Raw genomic sequence first — 26,504 nt, 5'->3', positions numbered from 1 at the left:
GTTTTCTCACATACATAAAGGTTTAAATAATAGCTTTGTGACTGGTAGCTGTCACATATTTTCTATGAGTCTTGCCAAACAGCTTTGAAAGTTTAAAGTTAACATCCTATAACCTTACTAAGCCATATGGGTTGGCTTCATAAATACAAAACTAACCTTAGGAAAGCACAAAGGTATGGCCTCTTTAAAACACACATAGGTAAGGCAAGTATTAGCAACAGAAATACAGAAGTATGGAAAAGTTTCAAAGGGATCACCAAATAACATAAGTAGAAATCACTTACTGGTTCTTTCAGGCCTCTGAATAATCCTAGCCTTCTTATTCTGAATCCCACTTTCATGAAGCGCCTTAAACCAGTCTCTCAACCTGTTTGCAACCTCCCTGAATTCGATGTCACTGCATACTGGAAAACAAAATGCAAAATGTTAAATGTTTTTCCCCTGAGTGCCAAATACAACTTTACAAATTATGCTTCAAAAATGTAGCACATGTAAATAATATAAACATGCTTGATCCACAGCTTGCTTTTCTTCATAAAATTTACTTTCATTACTTAGCTAGGCCTTCAAAGCCCATCGGGGGTCCTCAGAAATAAAATTATGATGTATAATGCAATTATGGTATATATAAATTAACAAAATCCCTTTTAAACTACTGCAAACAACAACTTCTAGTACAGATATTTTCACATCCTGCTGTAGAATAGGTTGCATGACAGAGAGTTCCAGGACAGTCTTTTAGAGGTTCATTGTTATGTTTATTGAGGCAATAGTACAGTCAGTCCTACCAAAACACATTGGAGATTTAGACAGATAATGCAGGAACACCCTACTTGATTCCCTACACTGGAGTGTGAAAAGAGTAAACAGGGTTGACAGATAAAGTCCAGATAAAGTCCTTCAGAAACATACTGAAAGGTTATTTGATTGAATGCAGTTTTGCAAGCCAAGGATCACGAGCACATAACTGTAAAAGGCAACAGTGTGACACATTGGTGATCAAAAGGATGGCTTTGACCAGAAACAGCAAAGGTATAAAAAGCACACAAAATTGAAGAGACTATCTGTAGCATCAAGAGCTATAGATAGGTAACAGACTGGCTGAAGTGTTGTACAGTACTGTTAGGACTGAGGCCAGCAGAAGAGACATGTAGTAGAGCTGTGCAGAGACAAAGCCTACTAAGCTGCTGGAGAAGATGGGAAAGAGAAGGTGTGCTTGGAAATACCCATTCCAGAAATCTGTTTTCCCATATCAGGTGTTTGAGAGAAGCTGGGAGAAGATGAAAGAAGTAATAGGACCTGGAAGACTGCAAAAGCAGCAGGAAGGCAACTAGCAAAAAGGCACTGGATGAATTGCTTCCCTAGGTAACAAAATACCTCCACCGGCTCTTGGCAACAGGTGCAATTTCCAAATGATATCAGCATAAAAGTGCCCCAGGGGAGGTTCTGACTAGGACATTGGGAAAATATTTTTACTGTGAGTGTGCTAAAACAGTGGAACAGGCTTCCCAGTGAGGTGGTTGACGCCCCATGCCTGTCAGTGTTCAGAGGTGTTTGGATAATGCCCTTAGTAACATGTCTTAATCTTTGGTTAGCCCTTAAGCAGTCAGGCAGTTGGACTAGACAACCTTTGAAGGTCCCTTCTAACTTAACTGTTCTATTCTATAGTCTATATTCTAAAACAGGATCATTTTCCGAGTCTGCTAGTAACTGACTAAGCTACAACCTGAGTAGCTTGTAACCTAAGGCAGCACAACTTCACTGCACTGCTCTTGAAAGTAAATCTCTAGTTCAACTTGCTTTACCTTTATTATATGGTAATCTATAATGTTTGGTGATATTGCCTTCAGCACACTTTATTAAATTGAACACTGTGAAACACCTATTTTTATTTGAGTAAGATTGAAACATGTCATTATGTCAACAACTGTCAATGCCTTTAAAACAGCAGGCATCCCTGCACTTGTTTATTCATCCTTTGCTTAAAACATCTCTCTTAGGACTTCAATTCTCTCCATGAAAGACTTAGGTGGAATATATACATACATTTGCATATATTGCAAATATATGAACAAACTGACATTTTATTTAAACCCGTATTGTGCTTTTTTCTTGTGTGCTGGAGCCATTTTTTTTTCTTCAGATAATTCAATCGAGAACTGAGAAAAAAAATTGTTAATGACCCACAGGCATACATATTCAAAATTGTCATTTGAACTGTGACAACCAGATGAAAGTGGTCTCCTGAGCCAAGACTCCACATCATAATTCAAACTCGTGGGACTTCTACACTTGCTACAGCAACGACACCTTCCCTTACCACTCTTGCACCAGCTGATAGGCTAACATAAAGAATCTGACATTAACTTGGAACACCCTGCCCCTTTTTAATTTCCCCTCGCATGACAGCAGAAATAACATAATGTTGTTTTCTTTTCTAACTACCCTCCCTGGGTTTAACAGAAAGACTTTTACAATTGAATCAAAGGGTTTGGAATAAAGCATAATCATTAGGGGTACCTAGCCTGCTATTTAACAACTTCCATTTATCTACTCTGCACAATGCTGTGTAACAATACCACAAGTCCCAGAAACAGCACAGCTACATTAGTGTGGTGCACTGACCTGGCTTTTTTCATCTTTGTCTAACTTGTCCATGTGCAGTGCTGTGTTGATTAACCTCTGATTCTGAGTTGTCCTACTCAGAGGCAGCATATGAGCATGTTTTTCACAACTCTCTCTCACACACGCACACACATATATGCATATATACACATGAGGGAGTGCCAGGTATAAGTAAAAGCCCAGATTGAACAATATTAAAAGAAAATAGCACATGACAATTGCATGATGGAGAGAATGTATGAATCCTCCATTTTGTAGAAGCAGATAAATAAGACACACTGAAGATAACCATCTCCTAAACTCATTAAGCACTAATAAAGGCAAATAGTGTTTCTTTAGTGACTATGCATAAGAATAAGATACAGCTTGCTGCATCATCATCTGTTACTAGCCACTGCCATGTACAATATGACCTAAAATGTAATTTTCTGTGTTTTTGTGAATTATATTCCTTTCAAACTGGAATGTGCATACAGCACATTTTGGGCATCACAAACATCCCATATCAGATCTCAGATTAGGGGCATTCTTCCAACTTCAACTTCTAATAACCTTTTTCCCAAACTTTGGTTGATGCTTTAAATTATGGTTTCTAGATCAAAACAAAGATCGAGAAAACTGTCGTATTTTTTGGTTAATTTTAATTATTTTGATAACTTTACTATGGGAATAGATCATCTTCAAAAATCAAGGCAATGCAAAACAAGTTGATTATAACTGTCATTTGCCTATTTTACACCCCATAGCTACTCAAGTGCTGGAGTCAGCTCTCAAACACGGCAGGTAATTACATTTACAGTATTACCAATTTAAATGCACAGTGAATTTCCAGTTCATGACACTCCTAATATGTCAAGTAAAAGCAGATGTCTTCTGTATGTGAAATATACATGAGAAATGCAGCAGAATTACACTGATCTGCACACTTAATAATTTACATGGACAAACAGTGTTCTCATCAAGGATTTAAAGCATGGGTTTAGAACAACAGCTGATATTTCAATATTTGAGTATCACATTTTTTTTTTAATCAAAGAACTTTCATTTCATTTGCTAACATCCCAGAAGAAGATTTAAATAGTAGAACCAGCTAGCAAATTAGAATTTTTGCTGTTAAAATTTCTATCAGTCATTTCATTTCCAGGGGATGCTTAAAATATGTTAAAATTTTGAGTAAGTTAAATAACCACTAACCAATCATGCAATTTTACTTTGACTCAAGAGTCAAAGTAATCCATTGGATTTTTTTTTTTTCTTGTTTTCCCTCCTTTCCTTCTCCCCCTTTCTCTATTTTGAAATTTTCCACTGAGAAATTAAATTTCAGGTTTCAGTATACTTCCTGTTTTTCAGAACGCTTTTCAAGATCTAGCTATGCTAACACTAAAATAGCAGCAGAAAAAAATTAAGAATGTATTTCTCATTTTATGATGCCTGTTAGGTGGTTTTGGTGGAATTACTTAAGGTTAATTCACTATATTTGCCAGTATTCATTCACTATCATGGTTACTCCTGCATATGATCCTCTCTAAATATTCAATTATGTTATATTTATTATGCTTCAATATTTATATATATAAACATGTGTTATTTATATTATTTTCATAAGATGTATATATATATATATATGTATATATGTAGTGGTTACAGGGAAAAAAGGCCAATACTATCCTATCATGAGAATTAAAAGATTAAAAAAAAAAAAAAAAAAAGAGAGAGAGAGACCTTATCAGAACATGATATTTTATACTGGTTTTGTACTGGAAAGTGATGGAACAGAAAACAGATTTACATGAGTACGTAAGGAACACATAGAATTGATGCAATCAGAACAGACGAGGTTGGAAGGGATATCAAAAGATCATTGGGTTCAGCACAGGGTATTAGTGGGGGGGAAATATCCTTAAAGTAGTACAGAAATTTCTATAGTTCAAGGTTATCATATCTGTTTGGGAGACAGGATATCAGCCATACATACACACACAAAATGAAGATTCTTAATAATTTCTAAAATGACTTAACCACATTTCAAGTTTTTGTTCCTGTTTTGACATTCTTTAATTCTGTGATTCTATGACATGTAAGAACCTTTCTATGATACAGGCATGTAAAATGAAAGTAGCAGCAAAATAATCTTTAAAATAGTAAAATAAAGAATTACCACTGAGAAACAGATCAGAAAGTTTTTTCAGCTTTCCACAAACATTCAGATGAATGGACTTTAAAAAAAAAAAAAAAAAAAAAAAAAAACTTCAGTCTAAGACGTAGCTTTCTGAAAGTCATGAGAAGTGGTAAATAACACTGAGACGTTATCAGAGATACAAACAAATTTATTTATTTTTTTTTTTTTCAGAGAAGCTGGGCTGCACAAAGTAACCCTGGGCTGAATGAACTAATTCTAAGCTACGCTTAGGTAAAATCTTTAGGTCACAAAAAAAAAAATAAAAAAAAAAAATCAGGTATAATTACTGAAAATATCTAAATTGGTTTTGATTTAGCTTGTCTCAGTAGCACCAGCCACAAGGATGCTTGTGAATAAACCAAGCATCTCTAACCAAGAAGATCAGCCTAATGCTCTGTTCATTAGAACACTGTTTGCCAATGAAATGTGCTTGCTCAAGATTATACTATATTATGAAAAATTGTATTAATTAATGCACTCTAGAATATGTTTAGGGACTTTTCTTCCCAGTGACCAACTTGAAAAGATACATGCTGCTGAAAACATTGTATGCATTGATCTGTGCTGATTTAAAATAGGTCATGATGAAGTAATTCAGATCTATTCAGACTATTATTTCACCTGATAGACTAGGAGATGAATCTTTAATGGTGAAAGACAGACAGTAAAGGTCATAAAAGGTTAGACAGTAATCAAAAAATGCATATTAAATCACATGAATCCACTCAGGAACCTGCCAAGAAGTACTTCTGTTTTTGTCTAATGCCAATGTAAGGGATTCCTGCTATTACAATCAATTCTAGCAGCCATTAAGAGAATTAGTATGGGGTAAAATGAAGTCACCAGCTCAAAGGTTACTGGAGTCTCCTATCATGTGAAGTAATAAAAACTGACTGTCTTTTAAAAACAACTTACATGGCTATGCAAAAACATGAACAGATCTGAAAACTTGTAGGTACCCAAGCCAGAAATGTCTTTCTCTATAATAAATATTATTTAAATGTTAGGTGGAACCAACTGTTCAATTTGTTTTCACATACAGTAAATGTTACAATTTGTGTTGGCATTTGAATATAATTTACTGATTGGAAGCAGAATATGTGAAAATGCTAATCAGTATATGTTCTTTCAATGCCTTCAACTCAAGCTAATTGATGAAGAAGTAAAAATAGTGCTACTGAAAGCTATAAACACATGCAGAACATATTTTGGGACTAATGTAGTGAATTGAATACTCTTACATATTTAAACCAATCTTAAGCTTTCTGACATAACAGAAAATAAAGTAATTTAACACTATAGACTTTTTATATAGGTACATACACACGTAATAAAATTATCTGTAATTCAACAAGTATAAATCATTACCATGTTGAGAAAAGCACATGAAAATACTGTTGCATTACGGAGTAATTTTTTGTTAAGTGAAGGTTCAAAATGTGATTTGGAAAAAAAATATGTGATAACACACCCACACTATGTAGCATCATTCACAGTAATGCAGGGCACCATAAGATTGGAGACAGAACCTGTGTCTCTGTCTACTTTCAGAAGAGATACTTTCACCTACATTTTCAGCAGCAGACTTCAGTTCAAAATTAAAATCTAAGTACAGAAGGCCTGAAAATTATGAAGGAAGCTATAAAAACCTGAAGATATTATTAAAATACAATTTAATGCTATTTTGAGTGTAAAACTGATCCACTTATCTATCTTCTGTGTCCCACAACCAGAATTTTTCTTAAGTCTTTACATAACGGATCATACTATAACTCTCTTCTGCTCCCAAATCCGCTAATGGTCAGTTAGCCTGAAAGCTATGATTTACTGACTGTAAAGTCTTAGCGGCAAATGGGATCAAGTTGTGGGAGCAAGATTAACCTTTGTTTCAGAGTGAGATATGAAGAACCTTGAAAGAAGGCAGACTTCCAAGACATACTTGGCTATCACATGATGTGTTTGTACTTACCACGACTTCATCAGGTATTTCAAGGTACACCCTCCTATAATTGCAAATAAAGCATCCCCAGCACATACAATCTCATGCATTCAGGCAGAACTATATTTAGGGACTCATGTGCATAATTAAATAACAAAAAGTAAACTTAGAGAGAACACATGGACAATCCAAAAAAAACAGGATAACATCAACTCCCTCCTACAGCAAACTAGGAATTACTCCTACCTGAGATGGGTAATTTAACAATCAGTGTGTACTAAAGCAAGACTTGTGATCGTCTCAGCTTTCTCTGTTTCTTGGGATCATTACAGATGATCACAGAATAATTTAGGCTGGAATTGAACTCCAGAAGTCATTTAGCCATGCTAAAAGCAGGTCTAATTACACCACGTTGCTTAGGGCAGTGTCCAGTCATGCGTGTCCTGTGATTATCATACCATTTACATGAAGGTTCCTCACTACACAAAAGACTATCCCTCTTTAAAATCAACAATATACTACAATCTCATAACTCCAAACTGTTTTCTCCCAAAAGTAAAAGAGCATTTTTTCCATGCTGTAACTTGGAGATTGCATCCAGCTATGCAGGATTACTAGACATCCAGATACTGGTTACAGCAGCAATTCCAATACAGTGGTAAGAATGCTTATTTAGAGCACTTCACAGCTGATGCTTAGAGAGCCTGATGCTCTTTCAATGCATTACCTACCATTCATGTACTACTATATAGCTGAACAGTAAATCTAATGCCCCTGAGATGCACTGATAAACTGCACATCCAGTAGTGCATATAAATGTATTTCTTTTCCAGAGAGCCCAGTGTGAAAATATGGTAACCCTAATACTAGCATTAGAATTCAGTGCTGCCTTTAAACACATCGTCTATTAAAGTAAACTGGAACATTATATAAAAGACACCTACCCAGAATTAGTGCTCTGTAAGGCTTCCATTCTGCACACGTTTGTGAATTTAAACCTAAGTAACTGATTCTTCAAACTGAAAATGCCAGGTTCCAGACTAAGGTTAGTCCCCATATGGGGACTCTGAACATCTAAGAATACCAGAACTGAAATTGTAGGCCAATGGTCTAACAATTCCTGCAATAAATAGCAGCTTTCTAGCTCAGTATCATCTGTCACAAATGCAAAGCATAATGTATGGTAAAGATAAATGCATTTGCCAAAAAAAAAACATAATATTTGTCTGAAGGACAAAAAGCCCTTCAAGCTCATAGCTAAAGGATGGGACAATCATTTAAGTTATCCTTCCACGGTCTCATGTGTATAATCTGAACTTAAAAAAAAAAAGTTGTAAATTGAAAAGCTTTATATATATATATATATATATATATATTTCCATTTCTATAAACTGATGGAGTTTATTAGCCATCTGTTACCTCTAGGGCCTATGATTTTAGGAAGATACCTTGAAATTAACGAATAAAAGCATTCTGATTTCCTTACTATTTAACAAAACATAATGAATTTTCTACTTCAGTTAGTCTGTGTTATGAGATAATTAATATAAATGCTGTAGATACCATATCAGGGAACTGCAGCTGCTTATTCCTACTGCCTCAAATTAATGTTCCATACAGACATTCCGCGCATGATTAATGTTTCATAAAATTTAAAATGATTTCAATTAAATTATATTTTCAAAAATAAAACTGATTTTCTTGCGTCCTCACAATTTTAAAGAATCCAGATTTAAGTATAATGACCACTTCTGATTGCAGGAAAAATAGTAGTAACTACAAAATACAGAGTTTATGCACTAAAATACTATTTTCAACTTAAAATACGTAAACTTCCTAAAGCATTGTAATTAAATAAGAAGATAGTAATTCCTTAATCTGTCAGAAGTATCCCAATTCTACTGTGTAGTTAATTGACTTTCTAGAGGGCAGTCAATATATATGGCTTCCTTTGCTAACTACTACTAACCTTAAGTGTTGGTTATAATTTCTCATCATGCTCTGCTTTTTTGAGCAATTCATTTCTGAGGATTATATTCTTGATTTGTAAATTGCACACTTAGGAAGCTAGATAGCAAAAACAAAATAACAAGGGGGCAGTCTACTATAATATATTATCTTCCAAGATTTTTTCATGCCCATAACTTTTTTTATATTCCTTTGAATCTAGTATTTCACAGAATATAAGATACCAAAAGTATCAAATAGGGATAGAAAAGCAATAATTTTAGTGGTGAAAGCTTTCCAGCCATTCCCAGAGATGAGGTAGTTTTCCAAAATCATTTTCAAGGCTTCCTGAAAGTATTATACAGCATTGATATAAAGTCAGGACATTTTCTTCCTTTCAAGATCAAGATTGACAGTGTCCCATAATTATGGGACAAGTTTTTTCCAACCTTGTAGACAACAACAATAACAACAAGACAATGCTCTATGTAAAGAAAACAAAACTAAATATGAATTATTTGTATTATTCCTGTACTTCAAATCAGAAACATTCTATGCTGATTAGAGGCTTCAAAGGTCTACCACACTGGGTGGAAGGAACTGATGGCCTTCCTATTGTAAGAGAAAATTACCACTGTGCCTTGATAGGACTGCCCACTGGTTTACACCCTTTTGTCTGCAAGAAAGGATAGCAGAAGTGAACACTAGACTAAAACACAGAGTAACAGAAGTTAACTAAAATGTGTTCTGTGAGAGTTTGGCATACTGGAATTTTGCATCACACTGGATCGTGGTAATGTCTGACAAATTTAAGGTTGGCATTGAAGCAATTTTCTTTTTGTGTTTAGATTGTGATTTAATGCTTTAAATCACTTTGTATGTGTTGTTTCCTTGTATGCTCTTCTTGAATGCTTAACCACTAACATTATCCATAATCACTTAAGATTGTGCATTACAGTTTTCTGTGGACCTGTCAGTGAGGTCTGAGAATAGAATCTCTCCGATTTACTGAATTATTTGTGCCTTTAAAAGCCATCAGAGGTAGACAAGACAAGCTCTTTCTGTACTACTGAAGAAAACTATGGCAGTCTATCTACATTGATAATATAATGGCAGGACCTACTTCCCCGGCACAGGAATCACATGCACTGTGAGATGCAAACACTACTAGACTGTGCCAACAACTCACAGAAAACAGAACTCTACTTAACTAAATATAATCTACTGTTGTGTCTTCACATGAATTTAGTAATCAGAAGTTGAAGGATCAATGAACAAAGTAATGGTTTTAAAAATATATGATTAGGGTACAAATAACCGAAATGTTTACACATGCATACATGAAAATATGTTAGGTAAGTGCAATTGTATTTTGCTAGTCTATGTACTGAACACTAAATGGATTGTTCGTGAATGTCTGATGTAGTTCAGAGAATTTTTATAAGCTATCTATGAATATTCAGAAAGATAGAAATTTGTTTAGCTTTGGTGTGTTCGTGCCTATACATCTTTTTAAAACCAAAACTCCTGCACTACAAAAAATATTTTTGGAAAGGAAAGGAAAAATTTTTGAAAGTGCTGTTTTATAACTACGTAAGAAGGATATGAGAAGCACATACTGGTGTGGCACATAGATGTGTTAAAATGTTAGAGGGTGCCTTATACCAGTGCACTGGGAAACTTTGCAAGATAAAAAACTATACTGCTTTTTCATTCAGTCTACAGCAAGCACTTCATGGAGAAAACTATCCTTAGAGGCATACCTGAAAGGGGAACGGATACTTCATGCCAACAGAGAGTCTGTTGATTCTTTAAACACAATCAGTTAAATGCCAGAACCCAACACAAACCAAGGACAAGAACCAAGAAGCAAACCAATGAGCTACAATAGTTGACAATTCAAACATACCGTTTATGTGATGTCCAACATTCATTCACCCCAAGCCTGTAAGTCCAGAAATAGAGACTACAGCTTGTTCAGTATAAGAAGAAATAGCTCCAGAGCAAGCTAATAATGGCCAGTGAATTATTCTGCAAAGCATGACAACATTCAGAAAAGAAATACACTTTGGTTGTTCTCTTAGTTTAAGGGATAGATTTAATATCCTTCTTCAGGGGAGATATAGAACTGCAATGCTGAAGATGAACTGGCTATCATAATAAAATGCTTCTTTATAAAGCAGTTATTAAGTAAGCATGCAGAATTTTACCATTACTAAAACTTCCAACTTTCTACAGAAAAGAAAATGAGACTTCCAGAGGTTGGCATCCTTCTTTCAATACAAAAGTTTCAAGATATAATTAATGAAAAAATGGAAAAAAATCCATGAAAAAAAAGGTTTCCCTTTTTCATCATTTCTTTTAACCTATTCTGACTGATGTGCTAAGATAATACAGGTTTTCTCTGAGCAGACTGGATTCTAACCTCAGCGTTGCCTTTTTCCCATTTCAGATCAGAGTCCATGCATGTAGATATAATCCAGTTGAAACAAGCAACTGAATTTCCCTTTTGGAAAGTTCAAACTATGTTTCTCTGATGTAAAATACCCTGTCAGTAAGCACCAAAATACAAAGTTCCTCATCTATACAGCCCTTCCAGTTAAACTGAACAAAGTCTAAAAGGGGAGAAACATAAGATACTTGTTATTTGACCCAATGCATTGAATAACTCTCCTGAACTCTTTTAAAGTGCTCTTCCTTAAGCATTCACAGAGGTAATAAAAATTTGACGGCTAAGTCACTGAAAAAGAGAAACTAACTTACTTGGCTTGGCAACAGAAGATCCTGTATAAGTTAAAAAAAAATAAAAATAAATAAATCAAAGAGAACAATGAAGTTAATGTGCAAGGCCAGTAGAGACCTTGTAGCTTTCACCATTTGCTGTAAGACCAAATATAATTTCAAGGGATTCTACATTTATAATGTTGACACTGAAGATTTCATAAGTCTATAAACTTTCTCCAGCAGAATGTATGGCATTTCTTCTGTTAAGATGAATACCTGGTCTCCAAACAGGTCTGTGCTTTCTTCTGCTACCTGTACACATTCTGTGGCATCTAGGAAGCGTACAGCATTCCTTTGGAATGCTCTAGTAGCCGTCAGAACTATAGTATACACAGAATCACAGAATTTCTAGGTTGGAAGAGACCTCAAGATCATCGAGTCCAACCTCTAACCTAACACTAACAGTCCCCACTAAACCATATCCCTAAGCTCTACATCTAAACATCTTTTGAAGACTTCCAGGGATGGTGACTCCACCACCTCCCTGGGCAGCCTGTTCCATCAGAAATGAAAAACAGGCTTCAATCTGATGAAAACCTGAAAAATGAAGAAAAACTAAAGAAAGGACTGAATTAACTTCCTCTTGCAGAGAGAACAAGCTTAGTAGAGACAGAAACAGGCAGAAGAAAAATTTGACTACAACAAATGCAGCAAAACAGTAACTTCCCATCATTAACAATGCCAATTCTATAGCTGCAGAGTCATGCATAAGAATGGCAGCTTTGGGTCAGAGCAAACTCTATCAAGCCTAATGTCTCATCTCCACAAGAAAATTATCACTGATGCTGTGGAAATAAGACAGCGATATTTTTGTGGTATACTTTCTCCCCGTTTGATCCATGAGATGCTTTGGGTTCACTGAATTTAAGTGGGTATTGAGAAATCTGACCACTTCTAACTGCACATTCCATGTTTAAGGAAATAAAGACTTTATTTTTATGAAAGGACAGGGAAATAAAATATGCACGATAAAGATGTTCCTGAAATCTATTAATCATCTATTCACATCCCATAAGGATAAACTTACAATGCACAAGTTGTGAATCCTATTAAGAAGTTGCTCTGTCACCTACATAATAGCATAGTAATATTACTATTTATGAAACTCCACTGTTTAATTTAGCCAGGTAAACTGTCGTTTTCTTTTTGTGTAACGGATATTGCCTATAAATACTGGAACCAACTTCTTTACAACCTCTGACAAGATATGGTCTGTGTGGGTTATGAAAAAAGCTAACAGCGACAACAGTACATCAGACTAATGTAGCTCAGTACTCAGCCTCCAAGAACGGGCAAAGTGGATGTGTGGTGAAGCACACATGAATATTTGCTTGATCTTTAAACACACGTGCATGAAGCTTTTTAAAGCCAGATATGAATTTCTGTAGAGAGAATAAGTAAGAAAAAGTAATCTGGTTTCTCTTTTGGTGGCCTCAGCCCAAGGCAAATGTAATTTAAAAAATCCTTATTTTTTTAAATAAAATCTGAGGTAATGCTTTAGCTATAAAGCAAAAGATTCAGATTACACTGAAATGCTAGTTTAATGTTAACCAGCTGTTAAGTTCCTAAGACAAGGGATCCAGATATATTTTCTGATGTTCAGAAAAAAATCCTGAAATCAGCAGTAAAATTCTTGCTCATTTCAGTACAGAATTTCGTCACTACTTATCTGTTGTCTGCTCTAACTACTTGGTCCTCTGAAGAGGAAGGAATTGCTAATGTGATCAACAGACATTGTGGTGCCCTTGTTTATACAATTTTGTTGGCATTATTCACAATCAAAATTCATTTTTTCTTTTTGGTTTCAAAAGTGAATGAATGCAGTACTACCTGAGTCCATTCAATCAGGACACTTCATAAACTACAACCCATAGAAATAAAATAAAAAATATAATCTTTCTGCTTAAAGAAATATAATATTTTTTGGAAAAACAAACAAACAAACTAACAATAAAATGTGTTGCATTGCATACAAAATCTATAAAACAAGAATGTGCATTGTTTTCTGTATTGTGATTGAGGACCTTTCAAGAAAAGAAGCTCATGGACAATGAGAGACGCTAAGCAATAATCTATTCAGTTATAACTTTGCTTGTTAATCATAAAACAGGAAAGATCCTTGAAGTAAATGGATGCGCTGTCAGCACCTTTGCCTACAGCTGAAAAGAACTGTCAAATATCACCAGCTGTGAACCTTTTCTCCACTGCATCTGAGACTTTGAAATAACTGTTACCCTAATAATGGCATCACTGTTCTATACTGTTTGCAAAATTTATGGAACAGTTTACGCTGTCAGTGGCATCAGTACTTGGTTAGAAAGAGTCTGAAAATAATGCATCAGTTGTCTTAACATAAATAATAATAAAAAAAATTATTCAAATGTTCACTGATAATGGTTTTAAGGATATTCTAGTAAAAGCAGTGATAAATATTTATAGTGTGAAATTATGTCAATGTTTTAAATATTCTTTTGTCAAAATTATTTTTAATAATTTTCTAGTTATCATTCACATACATGTAGTTCTATATTTTATGTTAATGAACTGCAATTCAATAATGAACTGCATGTTTCCCTTCTGCCCTTTGTTGGCAGCGCTCCTAAAAGTATTTTTTATTCCTGAAATAACATCATTAACTACAGATAAATGTGCATAAATATATCACAGTGATATATAAATTTTGGTGGTCACAAAAAAAAAAAAAAAAAAAAAAAAAGATAGTAAAAGAAACTAGAACTCTCAATTCTTCAACAGTGATTACCACCAAGATTAGCATGGTATGGTGGAACTGTGAGAAACTTTTGTATTCTGTTTGGGCCAGCTGGACCACTAGGCTGTTCAGGTAGTTTTTAAACATACTGGTAACTGACAGCCATATGTAACCCAACCATGGTCAAAAAAATGTGGCGTTGTTATCATAGTGCTGAGCTGACATTGCTTTCCTGCCTGCACAGCTCATTGCCTTGGTTTCATGATGCAGATACCTCAAGGACCTGCAGACTACAGCAGAGTCCTGTTCAGCAAGGTAAAACTATGGCACAGCAAATATGTCCAGAAAGAGATTACTAGATTCAGTAACAGGTACCACCACACAGAAAATTTGCTTGGAGATGAATGGATAGTTTAAGACTTTTTACCACTGTTCTTCTTTCATTAAATGAACAGCATTTCAGGTTCCAATTCTGGGGGAAGTTACTGACTTCACTATGGCCAGTCTTTCCTTCAATGAATATGAAAAATCTCACTACTCCACTGTGCAAAGCCCACTCTTTCTCCCAGTTTGAGGCCTGTAATTTGAAGAGTATCATTTGCCTATCAGTTGAATACTTGAGTGGACTTGGCATTTATTCAGTTGCTGCTGCCTAGATCTATTACAAATGGACATCATCACATATGTTGAGAATTAAGAGCCAAGATTGCTATTATTTCTCAAGATGTAAGCTACTTATAAATTGCTGGGTTAGTCTCGATTGATATTGAATATCTCCGTTAGAAACAATAAAAAAATTTCCATGGCTGCCCATGGAATAGTAAGAGTTGGTAACTAAGACAAAGAATAAATATAAGATATTGTACACAGCACAGGATACCTTTGTTGCAATTTAAAGTCAATCATGAAAGACTGATTTATATTTGTATTGTTTTAAGTAGGCCTACATATAGTAAGCACTTTGAAAAGATCATTAAGTATAGAGAATAATGTTATTTAAAATATAACTATACAGTAATTACAGAATTACAGTATTAGATCAGCAGGCAATTGCTTTAAGCTGTATCTGACAACCAAAATGTGACTATTCTGGAGCTTTTTTGATTTAACTTGATTTAATGTGCTCAAACTTGACTTATGAGCTTGGTTGTTTCCTGTAATGTTAAGACACATGCAGGCTTTATTTATTGATTTAAATTTTATTTTTTTTTTAATCTGTATCCCCTAGAATAAAAATCCAAAATGGATGAATTATTTGATTTTAATTACTGATTGAGATAGAAACAGGTCCTTTCAGTGCCCCTTTGCCACAGACAACACTACAGCACGAGCAGCAGAACAAGGCTCTGGGTGTTACTGGTCCTTTTCAATGGAAAATTTGGTTTACATTTATTGACACTTTAGTTTAAATCTATCTGACCTTGTACAGAACCAGTTAAAGAGTATAGCATTCACTCTCTTGGCTCACCTCTGACAGCAGTAACGGAAGGCAGACATATTCAGAGTATCACCACTATTTCTGTGGTGAATTTAGGACTGCAGTGTATGCAAAGCAAGCAAAAATAAAAAAATAAAAAAATAAAAAAAAATTTTCTGCAGGACATTAGGTAGCATGGCCAACATTTGCCATTAGCATGATCTAGTTTAACATTTTGTGTGGGAAAATAAAAGTTCAACTCATAATTTCTGAAACCAGACAGCAACGAGTTATGCTTGATTTCTTTAAGATATATACATATATATTGAACCCTAATAGTTCCAAGTTGAAATGAGAAATTATAATAAGAACAAAGGCAAACCACCAAACCCAGAGACATTTCATTTGCAATTTCAGATGGTATTGTAACATAAAAATAAAATATAAAAAAAATACATTAAAGCATTAAAGGCTACAATAAATTGGTTTTATTTTACAGGTCAATAAGGAAAAAAAGTATTTAAAAATCACAGAAATTATCTTATATATATAACCTCCTAGATAATACAATTACAGGGTGGCCTTTTATTCAGTTCATCCAACAACTTTATGAGTTGTGAACTCTCAATTTTGAAAGAAAATGGGAATTGGAAAAAACGGGAAAAATCTTTATTTATTTATTATCTTTAAATAGAGATGGATGTAGAAAGATAAAGTCTACCAAAATTAAAACTTTTAACAACTTGGTGATCAAAATAATCAGCAAATTAACAAACTATGAATAAAGACTCCATTGTTTAACAAATTGATGTGTTTTAAGAACATGTATTTTTGAAGATTTTTTTCTTTGGCATCTAGAGCAGGTAAGTTGCTGAGAAAACTGGAAGATTCTGTTCATTAAAAACAACAACAACAACAACAGAAACCTACTTACAAATTAAGAAAGCTGTGTGGGAGAATATTTGTTAAATTCAGTGTATTTTCACTGAACAGCTCAAGATAAATTTTCAGTTATTATTAACTATGAACTATGACAAGCAATTTACTATTTTTATTGTTATTAATAAGAAATGTCAACATTGTGATATATACAAGCAATCAGAGCTAGATCATTTATTCTGGTTAGCAAAAATCAGTACTGAAATAATGCTAAAGTTGACTACCAGTGGCTGATCGTAACTAAAAGCCTGTATCTGCTTGGGAAAATAAGAAACAACAACAAATATCAAGATTCATACTGATTACTTAAACTGAAGTTTTCTAAACATTTAAAATAATAATCATAATAAAATATGTATAATAGATTGTTTGAATCATAAGAAATATCATCAAAATATTCCCATTAATTCTTATAAGCCTAAGTGTCTTCTGAAAATTTGTCCTGGTAAATTAAAAAAAAAAAAAACAAAACAATAAGCAAAATAGTCAGACTGTACATCACCAGGGGCTGAGGCTATGAATCGTATATAGCAGCTATCTGCATTAATATTCTCATTATTCTAAGAAGACATTAAAACTTCCAAGAGAAGGCACCTGAGAGAGATATCTTTTATTCTTCTACTGGCCCTATTGAGATACACTGGTAGTTTCACTTTTCATGTAAATATCTCTTTTGATGCAAGATAGTACATATCATATGTCAGAGGCTTAGAGCAATCATTCACAAATCTACACTACTGAAGGAAGGAGGATAAAACTTGCTTTGGTTGAAGTAGATTGATTGTTTTCTAGATGGAACATGTCATGCATTGTCTATAGTTATAACCCACAAACAAACAAACAAACAACTAATAAGGTACATGTTGTTAAAATCTCTAAAGTTAACTGAGTTTGAAGTTCTGATCTAGTGTCTCTCCTTTTGCAGTTGCATAGATGCAAATGAGTTATTTCACACAATTTAAACCTTGATCAAAACAGTTAAACATATTTAAACTATTTGATCAAAACTACACAGTAAGGAACATTAAAATTTGATTCTTAGAAAAAGTGAACAATCTAGATATACAGAGTCAAAGTCACTTGCAATGTTTTATGCGAAATGTATACTAGAATCTTTACAACACTGATGAACCACTGTGGACTTCAGACATGTTACATTTTTTGCTTGTTTTCAGAAGGATCTAATGATTAACTTACATAGCCATATAAAAGAAGACTATGAAGAGAAGCAGCTGCTTCACCACATGATGGACTGTTGCACACTGAAGGGTCCAACTATAACATATATACCATACAGAAAGGATTTTTCCATCCTCAGTTCTTCACTAATAGTGAATATCCCTCATGAAAATAATGTGTATTTTTGTTGTTGTTGTTTGTTTGTTTGTTTTCTATATAGAAAAAATGATGCTGTTGTCTAAACTAGAGTGTTCTTTTGCTTTTTGTTTTGTTTTGACACGGTCTAGAGAAAAACAAGCTCTTGTTTTTTTGTTTGTTTGTTTTCAACAAAATAGTGAGTAAAAATCAAAATTAGAGAAAAAAAAAAGACTAATACTTCAATGTCTCCTCTGTTCCAACTACAGAAAAGATATTTGAAGGGGGGGAAGTTTCAGAGTAAATTTGTAAATTTTGCTGTGGATGCCTCAAGACATGTTATGCCATATTTGAGCAGATCTATTAAACAGGAAAGCAAGTTGACAGATTCATAAAACAGAATCACAATGTAGCAATCAGATTAAAATAATTCCTATTGACTTAGTAGTATGTTTCTTTCAATATGCATTAGCATCAGGGATCTGCATCCAAATACAACACCTGGTACATTAAACTTCAAAATGCTCCCCTTCCCATTGTTGCATTAAATATCTAACACAAGTCAACAGCCCACCAGAATTACATACAGATTACTGAATGTTTAGTCACTACTTTCAGCTCAGGTATGTCAGAGAAGTAGTCAGGTATCTTAGGAATTATTAAACAAGGAAACATAAAACATGACATTTTCAAACACTGATCATTGGTGAAGAGGATCTGAGCAACAGCTCCTCTGATTATTCAGTTACTCAGCAGTGATGATAATCAGAAGAAATTTTTCTGTGAATACAGGCAGTGGTAACAACCTGCAATTCACAAAAACTCTCCAAAACCTCGCCAAGAGTTGGTCAACTAGGTATCTTAGGTATTGAGATTATATTTGTTTCTAATCTACCATCCACAAAAAACACATAGGTAAGCTCTTCAGCAGAACTTTAGAACATAAACATATGACTGAATCTAGCCATAAAAAAAATAATAATAATAATAAAAAAGAGTCCTGGTCTCTTCCCCTTTCTGCACTAGGCAGCCAAGCACCTGCTTGGCGGACAAAGAACTGGACACATGATTCAAAAGTACAATTAAAGAAACATTTTCTTCCTCATAATATATTTTTTCTCCCTCTTCCAAAGTGTTTCCTTCTTTAATCCCTCTCATTTTAAAGTGTTGAGAGCTAATGAGCCAGGCATTTTTGTCTGCACCTTTTCTTCTACAACACAGCTGTCCTCTTTAAGCATTTTGGCCTTAAAATGTTTTCTGTGAAATTAAATATTTTTCAGTTTGCCTGTAATTCTATACCAAAGTACCTCTTACATTTATCATAATATACTCTTACTGAGTGAATTGTGTTCTGGAGCAAAATAACATGTATTCTATTATGGAAAAAATATTAAAATGATTTTTTTTTTCCCACTGGCAATTGTACAAGAAAAATAAAGTGAAGGAAACTGTAGCAGAGAACAAGCTTTCCCTGAAATATGAGGATACTTGTAACACCAAAAGACAAAAAAAACTTACTATCACAATTGAACATTAAAATGTTCTTTGGCAATTATATTTTCAAAAATATATTAAATGGTTTTGCTCCACTGCTCCTTTGTCAAATTAATTAAAAGACTAATTAAATAGTTGCAGGAAATGTCTAAGGAAAATACCTATATTCAAAATTCTATCATGTATACAGTAAGTTGTAAAGTCGTAATATAGATAATTCTTCCTCTAAAAATTTTTAGTAATAATCAAACCATTTATGCAATCAGTACAAATAAAACATGTAGATATGCATAATTTTTAGTTCATGTCTAACTGTTTTTCCTTAGAGCACTGGAAGAAGCAATTAAACAGTCTTTACAAAAACATTCATTTTGGATGACCTGCTATTTCATGAATTAAACATATTACAAAATAAATAAAAGCTGCAGTTTAACACTGAGAAACTGATAGTAGAAAATAAGATATCGGTGATATCATTAATCTTGAAATTAAACTTTATTATGGATTCTCATTTGTCTTAATTAGAGTATTCATTTCTATGTTAGACGGTCCCTCCAAAACCTTAAACTGTATTTTGTTTGTTGTGCTACTGAGAACACATTAGGCCTTTGTACTTTGTTTTCATCATTACTCTGTCTTCTAATTCTAAAGAAACTTTACTTCATTTAGAATAATGCTGATTAGTATTCATAATGTTTGATAACAGTTTTTCGTTAATTTTTTGTTTATGTAATGGAATGACTCCTATCGCCATATGATATAATAGAATAAACCACTCAACTATATAGGACATGGGTTACCCCATTTCAATTTCTCAGGCATGTGTTTTTTTTATCTACCCTAAAACTCTGGGAATAAAAGAGGAATTTCATAGGATTGGAAGAAAAGAGGTATTTTTATAGGATTTCTGAAGATTCAAGCATATCAGAGCAAGAGTAGTAGTTCAGACCAGGCCATTTCATGCTTAGAAAATGCAATCCAACTCCATCAGTGTCTTTGGAAATGTCTTCTTAATAGACATATAATAATTAATATTTCCCTCAGTTACGTCCTAAATGGCAAAGGGGGCATTCTTTTCAGTATGAAGAAGTCTTGTGTAAAGGTAAATTAAAAAGGAATGGCAGATTCAGCGAGTATTATTCTATGACATCTGTAGTAATGAAATTCAGTCTAATCTTATCCATATGCTGTTTGTAGTCACCATTCTTCTACATATAAAATCATATGGTTAGCAATTTAATAATTACTTCCAAGGCTCCTTGTGTTCTTGGTCCAAACGTCAAGAATAAATCATTATTAACAAGCTTACACCAGATTAATTGAATATTACATCACAGAGGCTAAAACAGCTTGCAGAACAGCCTTTTCTTTCCATCTTCATTATTTGCAAATGCTTTTTATGAGCTAATGTTCTGGAAAATATCTTATATATCTTGGGTTTCTTGTCCACTACTAATGATTATACTTTTCAGTATATCTTGTATGTGGCTAAGTTACCTCCCAGAATAAAACACAATTCTCAGTTCCACAGAATAGTTTCAATGTTCCAGTTTCTACAGGAAAATGAATACTTGTGTTTGTAAGGTAAAGCTGAGTTTTGTATTTTTAACATATATATAAGCATTATAGACCTTTGCATTGTGTGCTTGTATGCAAACTTTTTTTTTTCCAAGACATTCTTGGAACTCTGACCTAGCTAATATATAAGGCTGGAAGGACCGAAACTCCATAAATATCAAGCTTTCTGGGAAATGCATGAATTTACTTCACCATTTTAAAGATGACGAGCAATTTTTTATTTTTATTTTTTGTGATAAATATATTTTGAGCTTTAAATCACATTTTCATGATTATATTTTATGTTATGTGGCTTATGCTAAACCACAGATTTCTCAATTTGTACCTTACAAACGTGTGGTCAGAATGTATTTTTCTGTGTTTTGGCTAAAGGAAGAACATATACATCTGCACACAGAACTGAAGTGAACTAAGTTAATTATTCATTAAGTCTCTATATAAATTACATATATATGATATGTAATGCTAACCATTTTGATAAGGATTATTATTCTATATGTAGCAATACAGGATTTCTTCTGACTTGCATTGCAATCCTCTAAATGGTAAATACAACATTGTTTTTTCTTAAAAAAAAAAAAAAGTCAGTACTAATAAATTCCAATATAAATCTGATTTTCAAAGCCACTTGATTTTAGTGGGTAGCTATTTTTTAAAGCTGAGTGCTTCTCATTTACTATTCAGACTATCATAAAGGTGCCACATGCTAATGAGACAGAGCTTACAGTTTGATACAACTGAGCAACTGCTGATGCTTGCATACAAGGTGGCTTTCTCACTTGATCTTGCAGTATCAGCAGGAACAATGGTTAAAGCAGATACCATACTTAATTTCATGGATCTTGATGCCTTCAGGGAAGAAGTTGGGTTTTCCATTTTCTGTGAAAGCTTTAATGTTTTATTTAGTGGATTTCTGACTTTTGAAGTAGCCTACTTCATGAAGCAGAAAAAAAGAAACACAATTGGGTAATTGCGATAATTGAGCCACAAAATATCTATCTAATCATTTTATTAATGTATGCTTTCATAATGCTGATTCATCAAAGTACATTTTTTTTTTTCTTTCCAAAAATAAAATCTGCTTTCATGGTAGTGAAAGTCCATGATACAAAAATACATCCCTTACAGTATATTTAGATTGAAGTATATTTAGATGATGCTGATAATAGTGCATATTTGTGTACATTTTCTTACTAAAATTTTGAGTAAATCTGCAGTAACCTACAAAAAGAGTCAAAGTTGGCAGAATTTGTGGAAAACTGTAAAATGGCAACTGGGCATTAACAACAAGGCTGTTTTTATTATTATTTTTGGAAGCAAGAGGGAAGAGGAAGACACATTCTCAAAAACAAACACTCTGTTGCATGTAAGATTTGCCCTTGCGAGGAGGTATGTTGTTAAATCTCCTTTTAATGTTGCATCACCTTTTCATACTTGAAGAAATTACCACAGCTTGACAGTAAGTAGGATAATCAGATGACATAAATATGGCCTAAGTGTTGTTGAACTTTCCCTGCACAACTAAACGTTTTCAGTGCATCACTGAAAAAACACTAGCCATATAAACTTTTCCATTAGTGCCTCAAAATATGACGCCAACCAAAAGAACATGTGGCAGTTCTGAAAATGAGTTAAAATACATAGGATATAAAAATAACCATATGAGCTACATATGCCTTGGTAGAGCCATTAATTATGTTTCTATGAGAGAACAAGCTAGGATCAACATAATTTCAGAAGATATTTAAGCAGTATTATATTTCTCAGATATTTAAACTCTTCCCTATCTTAAATGCCATTTGTGACTAGGACAACTCTCAAGTTACTTTTTTGGTTTTTAGGTCTGAAGTTAGCTGCATTTTCACAATAGCAAAACAAAATACAGGATGTTGTATGTTCAAATCACTAGCATTGAAAGATCAGCTTCTTTGGAAACAAATATACAAGCTTTCCATTAAGATATGTGACATAGTTTTGTGGACATTTAACCCGAAGCAAATATCACTATCAAATGCTGGGGACGTAAATGCTTAATTACCACATTCACTTGAAATTTATCAGAACAAAATCTACCAGAAAATCTGTGGTGTTTTCCACTGATCTATTTACACACTAAAAGTTCACAAAACACTTGAGGAAGAGAGGATACATGTAGCATTTTCTCTGATGCATACTCAAAGTCTTTTTTTGGCATTCTGTTCTCCTTTTAATAACAAAATATTCATTTTTAACCATTTCAGCTACAATAACTTTCAAATGAAAAATAATTAAAAAAAGAAAAAAAAAGAAATAGTAAGTCTACTTGTCTCCTGTTCACGTGCTCAGGAAATGTTCTTTTTTAGTGAAAACATTTTTTTCTTTTCTTGTCTTTTTTTTTTTTTTTCAGAAGATCTGATTATATTCTAATTATTGGAAGAAAGATGAAATTAGGTAAGGGAGACTAAATTAGGTAAATAAGAACAAGTTGACACCAGGTGAAATTCCTTTCTTGCATAATAAGTTATTGGCATATTTGCTTAGACTTACCTTAAGTAGAAATTATTTTTCATAACAGAGGTCTACTTAAAAAATAAATGTTTACATTTTTTCCTGAGATCTAATATGAATCATAAAAATGTTAACACTTTTTAACTAAATGTTAAAATCATAAAAATGATAACACTTCAGGAAGTGTTATCGTATCCCATTTTATTTCTGTCATTTCAGTATAGTAACTACAGAAACATTGACAAAAACAGCCAAAGACATAATTTTTAATCCCTGGGTTTTAAAGGATTTCAAAAAGAAAATGTCAAAGTTTTCCCAAATTTCAAAAATTATCATTTCATATTAGAGGTACTACAACTATTTAACAAAAAGTATACACAGTTCAATTGAAGTTGTAAAATAAATAGGAAATGAAACTACTAAAATCCAATTCCTGTTACTGAGAACTGGTTGCAAATGGCACATTCTTTAAATACCAGTTGGTTTACTTTTGACTTGAAGACAACTCAGTGAAACTCACTGACCCAACACTCCTTCAGAATGCTACTGAACCATCACTCCATTCCTGAGTTTTCTAATGATCTCTTATAGCTTCAGCATCCAATAAGCCGACATGATTACAGTACAAAATAGATTGGCAGCAGGTTATGATTGCCACCATAAGTTTCATCTTCCAAAAATAAGCAGGAGGGGTAAATAACCTAGTTTAAAATTATCATCTGATAAATAAAGTATTTTTCTAGCACTTATTTCCCATTGATGAGCAATGAATCACTTTTAAATGGAACTGCATATTGATGGTATAAAAATAGTATCAGTGAAAAAAAACATTACAATCATGTCAGTAATAGAGACTCAAACACAGTAGCATGTTGTTGGCTTATTCAGACACTGCGCAAACAGAAAGATAATGTAAATCCAGATACTTAGCATATGATCTACATCTCTTTGGTTATTTACTCTGAATAGAACTACTGTGACACACTTCTAAAGCCTTTAATGTATCATAAAACTGGCAAGGCCCCTTCATTTACATAATTAAGGCAATTATGGCCATTATAATGAAATGCAACATAATATTAATGGTCTGAACCGTATTTAAGCTTCCAACTTTATAATCCATAAGTACTGGTTGGCATATAGCAAAGAAGTCAAAGAATATATCCAAAACAAAACAAAACAAACAAACAAAAAAGCATTCTCTTATGACTATCTAAAATAGTTTAATAGAGTTTATTGTGCTGCACAGGCTAAACTTTAACTATTTGCATGTTTTGGAGACTCTAATACTGAAATTGTTCATGGATTGTTTAATGACCTACATTAAACTTAATGATTATCAAACACAAAATTAAACAGCTTTAATTATCTTCTTTCATCATGATGACTTGTCTAATTCTCCTCTCTTAAAATTGCAGCAGCACACACAGAGAATATTCTTGGCTACAAAACCACAGGACAATGCTGTGATATCATCTACTGTGAAGATAAAACTTGCCTTCTTCAAACACATAACAATCATGAACTTTCCTTTCTTTCCTTTTTTATTTTACAATAGAAAACAAGGGGAAAGGAAATTTAAAAAATCAACCAGGCTAATGAAAACTTCCATAGTAAATCAATTAAAAGCAATATCCTAAAGAGTTTGTTTTCGCTTGTGAAAACTATATGAATAGAGCATAGTTTATTTCAAAAAGGAAGAAAGCAACTCTGAATGAAACAGTCTTGTCATTGTAAGGTTTTACCTTAAAAGCATCAGAATGTCTAAATGGTTCTGCCTGAACAGTCCATAAAAATTAAGGATTGAAAAAAAAAAAAAAGCCAATAAATCCTAAGCCTCAAGTGCATCATCCACTACATGTATGATAGTTCACTCTCATATACTTATTTAAACTGAACCAAATAGTTTTACCTAAGACAAAGTTTGGAAAGTTCACTCCAAAAGTGTTCCCTATGGACAGTATGGACAAGGCCAAAGAAATCCCACCTGTGCTTCTGCCCTCAAACATAACACTTTCATTTTCAAAGGCTCAGCTGGTACAGGACATACATTGGTGTATGAGGATGAAAATACCCACACAGTGTACAAAAATGTAGCACTCACACTATCTTAGGTACTTAGAAATGAGAACAACATATTATTCCAATGCTTTTAACAGAGGGACAGATCTATAATTACATGTCTATTTGCTGGTAACAGAAGAAATATCTCAAAGCACAGAACATGGGAGGCTAGGACTGCTTTTCACAGCCTTGACATCTGAAGAGTTTTCCATTTAAATGTAAATTTGGGGACCTGATATACCTGGGTTTGACAATCTGTAGATTTGAGTATCCAAAATTCCAAAAGCAGTCATTACAAATGGAAGGACTTGGAAATAACAAAGCAGCCCTACAAAAAGGCAAAGAGGAAGCTGTTCTGGAGAAGGCTGATGTTGCAAAGATGGAGCTGTGAGCAAAGAATTATTTCCAGCAATAGGTATGTAATATCCCAGGTTTCCATTTAGTGTTAGCTTGTTGAAACGTAGACAACACTCAGCAAACAATCTCTTCTAAGGATTTCACTTAATCCTGAAAAAGTTCTTTTTCACAGAACCAGGCTTGGGTTGGAAGGAACTTTAAAGGTCATCCTGTTCCAACCTCCCTGCCATGGGCTGGAATGCCACCCACTAGATCAGATCTCCCAGGGCATTGAACACCTCCAGGGATGGGGCAACCACAGCCTCTCTGGGCAACCTGTTCCAGTGCCTCACCACACGCTCAGTGAAGATCTTCCTCCTAACGTCTAATCTAAATCTCCCCTCTTTTAGTTTAAAACCATTACCCCTTGTTCCATCATTATCTGCCCAAGCAAAAAGTTGCTCTCCAGCATTTTTATAAGACTCTTTTAAATATTGAAAAACTGCAATAAGATCATGCTGGAGCTCTTCTACAGGCTGAACAGCCCCAGCTCTCTCAGCCTGTTTTCATAGGAGAAGTGCTCCAGCCCTCTCATCATCTTTGTATCCCTCCTCTGTACTACCCTAACAGGTCCACATCTTTCTTGTGTTCAGGGCCCTAAACATGGATGCAGCACTCCAGGTGGGGCCTC

At 33.8% G+C, this 26,504-nt stretch overlaps 1 protein-coding gene across 2 annotated transcripts in view; it reads right to left on the bottom strand.

The window, feature by feature from the left end:
- SPOCK3 (SPARC (osteonectin), cwcv and kazal like domains proteoglycan 3) overlaps positions 1–26,504 on the bottom strand; it is a 191,659-nt gene that overhangs the window by 21,931 nt on the left and 143,224 nt on the right. The window contains exon 7 of one of the 2 annotated variants that reach the window (XM_038178733.2): positions 285–404. The exons of the other annotated variant lie outside the window; for it this stretch is intronic. Within the exon in view, the coding sequence (XP_038034661.2) occupies positions 285–404 (120 nt within the window). The remainder of the gene's footprint in view (positions 1–284; positions 405–26,504) is intronic. 2 annotated transcript variants of the gene reach the window in all.

This window comes from Anas platyrhynchos, chromosome 4 (genome assembly GCF_047663525.1).
Source record: "Anas platyrhynchos isolate ZD024472 breed Pekin duck chromosome 4, IASCAAS_PekinDuck_T2T, whole genome shotgun sequence".
Taxonomy (NCBI): Eukaryota; Metazoa; Chordata; class Aves; order Anseriformes; family Anatidae; genus Anas; species Anas platyrhynchos.
This window is presented reverse-complemented; position numbering and strand designations above follow the sequence as displayed.